General features: G+C 39.5%; 1 protein-coding gene across 1 annotated transcript; it reads left to right on the plus strand.

Annotated features, from left to right (window-relative positions):
- Window positions 1-689: 689 nt before the first annotated feature.
- Window positions 690-1136, plus strand: LOC123242861 (SCAN domain-containing protein 1-like). The gene has a single exon (XM_044670974.1). The coding sequence runs from the start codon at window positions 690-692 to the stop codon at window positions 1134-1136; it is 447 nt and encodes a 148-aa protein (XP_044526909.1).
- The last annotated feature ends 5600 nt before the right edge of the window (window positions 1137-6736 follow it).

Below are 6736 nucleotides of genomic sequence, written 5' to 3' on the forward strand. Positions count from 1 at the left end.
GAGATGGGAAGTCCTGGGTTCAAATGTGGCCTTCAAGACATTTCCTAGTGGTGAGACCCTGAGCCAAGGCACTTAATCTCCCATTGTCTATCCCATACTGCTCTTCTGCCTTGGAACCAATACACTGTATTAATTCTAAGACAGAAGGGAAGGGTTTTTAAAATAAAAAAAAGAAAAGAAAAGAAAACTTGTCGGAGAATGCAAAAGAAGAATCCTGACAATGTCTTTCTCATATAGTTTGTTCTAGATCACCACTGAGGTCCCTTCCAACACTGGACTTCTGAAAGTAGAATTTCTTGGTTTTAAGGAGACTTTATTAAAAGGAAACTAGCCAGAAAAGAATAAAAGAATAGAATTTTTTTGTGGGTTTATTAAATTAAGAATTTAATTAGTTAATTTCAATTTAATTTTTAATTTTAATTTAAATTAAATTTATAATTTAAATAATTTAATTTAATTTCTATTTAATTTAAATAATTTAAGTAATTTAATTTATTGATTTAATTTAAATAATTAAATTTTTATGTTTTAATTTAGATTATTTTTTAATCGGGGAGGCTAACTGGGTGAGCAGTGGGACCAACTCAAGGAGAATTAGGTAGCTTGTCAACTCTGTACATTCTGCTAACACTGTCTTGTCTCATCAGCTTTCAGAGGCTTCCGGGAGTTTCTCTTTCCTTGATTTTTGAATGGAGGGAGAAGGTAGTTCCGTAGGGATTGGGGCAGAAAACCAGGATGGGCAAGCCAAGTCTCCCAGTTTAGCGTTGCCCAAGAAGCCAGAAGTGCTGGTGACCGAAGCTACCCCCTTCCTGGCTCCACCAGAAGAAGCCAAGCCCCTGGCCGTGAACAGAGAGGAGGATTCCATCCAGGACCCAGACAGCGCCATCCCCAAGAGCCTCCAGCATCCTGGGGCCCAAGAGGAGAGCTTTCAGCGAAGGTTTAGAGGTTTCCGGTACGAGGATGCGGCTGGGCCCCAGCAGCTGCTCCAGAGACTTCGAGAGCTCTCACGAAGATGGCTGGACCCAGACGTCTACACAAAGGAGCAGATGATAGAATTGCTCGTACAGGAACAGTTTCAGGCCGTCATGCCGGAGGAACTCCAAGCCCTGGTCCAGAGGCCAAAGACAGATGGCTGAAACACTGGCTGAAAGTCCACGGAGCCTGGCCAGGAATAATCAGATCCCTGCCGATGCCAGAAAGCACGTGGGGAGGGGATTCTGCTACTTCTCAACACTCTTCTTGGACAGTTTAAGATTTATTTATTATAATTTCTGGATGTACCTTCACTTGGATTTCTGGCACCATATTAAAGTTTGGTTTTGAATGAGACTGGAATTAGGGTGATTAAGTGGGTACCTAGTGCTTACTGTTTGGGAAAGGTGAAATAATATTGGGGGGTGGGTTGGGAAGGGGGCTAAAGATTAGGACCCTTCTGCTACTCATGTCTACTTGAGGCAACTTAGGTGACATGGTGGAGAGGTGGCTAGGTCTAAAGTTTAAAAAAAAAAAAATCACCTTTTTGAGTTCAATTCCAGACTTGGACACTGTGACCGTAGGCAAGTCATTTAACCCTTTTGGCCTCAGTTCTTTATCTGTAAAATGAGCTGGAGGAGGAAATGGCAAGCCATTTTAGTATCTTTGCTGAGAAAATCCCAAATAGGGTCAAGAAGAGATGGATATGACTGAAAAGCCATTGAACTGGCAACAAGCTATTCTTTGAATGGGTAGCAATAGAAGTAGTCTTGGTCCTTTTCTTAATCCACATTAATCAACATTTATCAAATATCTACTATGTGCCAGGCACTGTGCTAAGCCTTGGGGATACAAAAAGGCAAAAAAGATAGTCCCTGCCCTTAGGAGCTTAAGTTCTAATAGAGACTAAAGTGTATAAACAATTATATACAAACAAGTTATATATAGGAGATAAAAGAGAAAAAGGCCTTAGAACTTAAAGAGGTTAGAGGGAACAATTAGGTGGCTCAGCCAGACCTGAAGACTGATGTAATAAAAAGTAAATAAAGAAAGGGGTAAATACAGAGTTTTTTGGTGCTTGATGGGAAGGGAAGGTGCAATAGTGGATTGAGGTGGTAAGGAGAGATGTAAGGGAATGGCTGAGTTTAGGGAAATAGAGGACAAGGCAGTATAATGAACGGTAAAGGAGATGATGAGGTAATTAGGGGAGGCAGCTGCAACAGGGAGACACTTAAGACTAGAGACGGAGGTTATTGGGAAGGAAGGCTGGACTCTTCCAGGGAAAATGGTATTTCTACAGACACAAAGGTTAGGGCCAGTCAAAAGTGGTTTGAATCTGACTAGAGGGCTTTCTAGTCAGTTTCTCAAGTCCAAAAAGAAGGAGTCCCAAGGCTCCTCCCTGTCAATGAAACTGAAGGGTTTCCAGGAGGAAGTATAGAGACAACTACTTCCTCCCAAGATGGACGCCTCCAGCTTCCCTCAGGAAAAGAAAGAGACTAATTCCTTCCCTTCTTTCAACCTTCACTTATCGTCAAGCCAATGATTTAACAAAGGGTTTGAATAGGTAACAATGGGGTTTATTAAAGTTTCAGGGTTGATTATCAAGGAGAGAAGGGTACAAGGTTTTCCTAACAGCTGCTAGGGAAAACTCCAGGTGGGGAAGGGTCACAGGAATGGCTTGGACTGAGAGAGAGCCTGCTCTCTCTAAGCCAGGGAAGTTTGGCTGCCCTTGAGTTTAGGGAGTACTAAAACAATAGTCAAGGGATAGGGAGTAAAACAATAATCAAAGGATAAGCCCTACTTGTCTATGGGGAACTAAATCCTCAAAGTCTAATTGCTACAACCCCAAAATCTACCCTTCTCCCAAAGCCCACAGGAAATCAGGAAGGTAATAGGGGAATGATATAGGGAAGGTCCAGACAAGTTAGCTAAGCTCCAAATGTCAAAAACAAAAGCACAGATTCAAGGCAAGGTTTCAGCTCGAAGGCAGAGCCCAGTCTGCCCCTCCACTCTCCACAAGCTTCTGGGACCAACTGAATTTAGTCAGAGTTCTAAAGCTGGTCAACTGCCAGAAGTCCTTCAGTTAGGTTTTTCAAGGGTAAAAGCCTTGAATGCATCTCTGCATTACACTGAAGGACCTGGGTTCAAATTTGGCCTGGGACAATTATTAGCTGGGTGACCCTGGGCAACTCCCACTGCCTAACCCTTATCAGTTTTTTGCCTTATAAGGCACGATACCAATACATGGTTTAAGGTTTATTTAGTTTTAATTTCTGGATGCACTTTTACTTGGATTTCAGGCACCATATTAAAGTTTGGTTTTAAATACACAATAATGATTCTAAGATAGAAGGTAAGGATAAGAAGGTAAACATCTTAGTATCATTATAAAAATACTTTTGACCTCATGGATCCCCTAAAGGGTCCTTGGTCTATGGACCATGCTTTGAGAACTATTCTATTCGTTGCCCCATCTGGCTATCTTGACACCAGCAAGAGCTCCCATTGGAGTCAAGTAACTAGCCTGAACCTTTTATAAATCTCCCTCTAATTTTTTAGAGTGTATAATTTTTATTGTAATACTTTTTTCCCCTTTTCATTTTATTTATTTAGAATATTTTTCTACAGTTACACAGTTCATGTTCTTTCCCTCCCCCTTTCCCTCCCTACTCCCTGAGCTGATGAGCAATTCCACTGGGTTATCCATGTATCATTGTTCTGAACCTATTTCCATTTTATTAATATTTGTGATAGAGTAGAGTGATCATTTAAAGCCAAAGTCCCCAATCATATCCCCATCGAACTATGTGATCAATCATGTGTTTTTCTTCTGCTTTTCCGCTCCCACAGTTCTTTCTCTGGATGTGGATAGCGTTCTTTCTCCTAAGTTCCTCAGAATTGTCCTGGGTCATTGCATTGCTGCTAGAAGAGAAGTCTGTTACATTCAATTGTGTCATAATGTATCAGTCTCTGTATAATGTTCTCCTGGTTTTGCTCCTTTCATTCTGCATCAGTTCCTGGAGGTCTTTCCAGTTCACATAGAATTCCTCCAGTTCATTATTCCTTTCAGCACAATAATATTCTATCACCAACAGATACCACAATTTGTTCAGTCATTCAAATTCCATCTGCTCTTTCTCTAGAGATAAATAGCATTTTCATCATGTGCTCTGAAATTGTCTTTGATCACTACTGCTGTGGATAGCTAAGTCATTCACAATTGATCCTTATACATTATTGCTGTTATTGGGTCCCATGTTCTCCTGGCTCTGTTTTCTTCACTTTGCATCAGTTTGTTGCCTTCCCAGGTTTTTCTGAGAGTGTCCTGGAGAGCATAGCTCTACAGTTGGGAGGGGTGTTAGAAAAGTCATCGATTCTGAGCCTCTCATTTTCTAGATGGGCACCCAGTTGGTACAGAGGTAAGTGTTAGCCCTGGGGCTAAGAAGACTTCAGTTTTGATCTCTTCTCAGACACTTAATTGCTGTGGGACCCTAAGGTAAAACACTTAACCTCTCAGTCTCTGTTTCCTTAAACATAAAAGGGAGATAAGAATAACACTTAAAATCATTCTGGAAAGTGCTTTGCAATATTTAAACCAGGGGGAAAAGGAAGGATAAAATTCCAAGTTTCTTGTTTTCAAAGGCCATGTTTTTGCCCCAATGCTTCCTAATCCTGACCTTCCTAGGGTTTGTTGTTTATCTGGATCACCCAAGACTTCCTCTTGAGATTGTCTATGTCTCTGTGAACCCAGTTGTCCTAAGTAAGAGAGCTCGATGAAAGTCCCTTGGAATATATCTATCTGGTGGCCACAGCCTTCTTCCCTGGGGCCTGATACCTTTTAGATGATTAATAGGTGATTTTAGATACTTCTTAGCTATGTGATTGTAAGAAATAAAATTAATGTAGAGTGATAAAATTAAAAATATGGTTTCAAAGGGTTTATTGAAAGCCATTTAGAAAATGAAGCCACGTGCCTGTTGAGTTATTTTAAAATGGACCTGCCATTTACCTGTTCCTCTCCTCCTTACTACTGCTCCACAATCACAAAGAGGAAGTACCAATCCTGTTATTACACTTACTGCCCACCTGATTACGCAAGAGGAATCATGGAAAAATGTAATTTTGAAAGAGATCTAAATGTCCACAGGAAGTTTATTTAAAGCCAAACTTTAAAATGGTACCTGAAATCCAAGTAAAGGGGCATCCAGAAATTAAAAATAAAATAAACCTTAAACCGTGTATTGGTATTCTGCCTTATAAGGGACCTCAAAATTAGTTCAAGGACTCCCACATTTCCAATATCACATGACCTTGGGCAAGTCTCTTAACCCCAATTCCTCAGCCCTTACCTTATCATAAAACTAAATTAAAATAAAAAATAAGCTTTAATAAAATTTAAGATTTTTAAATTTAAGATTTAAATGAGAAATAAAAAATTAAATCTTAAAATGAATAACTAAGAAGGTAAAAGTTTTTTTAAAAAAAGGTTACTGGGGACAGCTGGATAGCTCAGTGGATTGAGAGTCAGGCCTAGAAACGGGAGGTCCTGGGTACAAATCCGGCCTCAGACACTTCCCAGCTGTGTGACCCTGGGCAAGTCACTCGACCCCCATTGCCCACCCTTACCACTCTTCCACCGAGGAGCCAATTCACAGAAGTTAAGGGTTTTAAAAAAAATAGTTTAAAAAAAAAGGTTACTAAAAGGGACCATTCCAATTCAGATATCTTTACTGAGTAAAATTGGAAGGCAGAAGAGGCCTGCCATTATGGGCATTGCTCTACTTTTCATCATTGTTCACCAAGCATTAAAATGTTGTTATATATTATATTTCAAAGGCAAAATGATTAGAGGGCCAGATCTCTCCAGAATCCAGGTTCAAACATAGCCTTATATATTTCCTAGCTATGTGACTCTGGGTGAGTCACTTAGACCCCATTATGTATAATCTTATTGCCTTGTTTCCTATGTCCCTACTCACATTACTAGGACCTCATCATCACCTCTTGACTATTGCAATACATTCTTTTTAAATTAAAATTTTTAAAAAATTTCAAGCATCGGTCTTTTCCCCCCTTTCTTTAAAAAATGTCCTTTATAATTACTTATTACAAAAATGAATAATATGGAAATGGGTATCAACTGATAATACATGTATAACCCAGTGGAATTGCTTGTCGGCTCCAGGAAGGGGGAGGGAAAGAACATAAATCATGGAACCATGGAAAAATATTTTTAAATAAATAAATTTTTTAAGAGTCCTTTTTGTGGACATTTATTAAAATAAAGATAAAACATTAAAAATAAACAAAATCTTTAAAAGTACCAATTTTTTAAAAAAGTCCTTGAAACAAATAATTACAGTCTAGCAAAATAATTGTTATGTTAGCCATGTCTAAAAATGTTTTTCTTGTTCTATATATTAGTCCATCACTTCTTAGTCATGAGGTAGGTCTTCATCTGGATCTGGAATCATAGTTGAGTAATAGACTCTTAATTAGGCTCATTAGACTTTTTTTTTTAAACCCTTACCTTCTGTCTTTGAGCCAACTCCAAGGCAGAAGAGTGATAATGGTAGGCAATGGGGGTTCAGTGACTTGCCCAGGGTCACACAGCTGGGAAGTATCTGAGGCCGGATTTGAACCCAGGACCTCCCGTCTCTAGGCCTGGCTCTCAATCCACTGAGCTACCCAGCTGCCCCCATACTCATTAGACTTTTAAAAAATCCTTTCCTAAAAAAAAAAAAAAATCCTTCTGTCTTAGAAT

This window comes from Gracilinanus agilis, chromosome 3 (assembly GCF_016433145.1).
Source record: "Gracilinanus agilis isolate LMUSP501 chromosome 3, AgileGrace, whole genome shotgun sequence".
NCBI lineage: Eukaryota > Metazoa > Chordata > Mammalia > Didelphimorphia > Didelphidae > Gracilinanus > Gracilinanus agilis.

Coding starts and splice junctions, on each gene's coding strand:
- LOC123242861 (XM_044670974.1), top strand. CDS start 690: ATGGAGGGAGAAGGTAGTTCCGTAGGGATTGGGGCAGAAAACCAGGAT.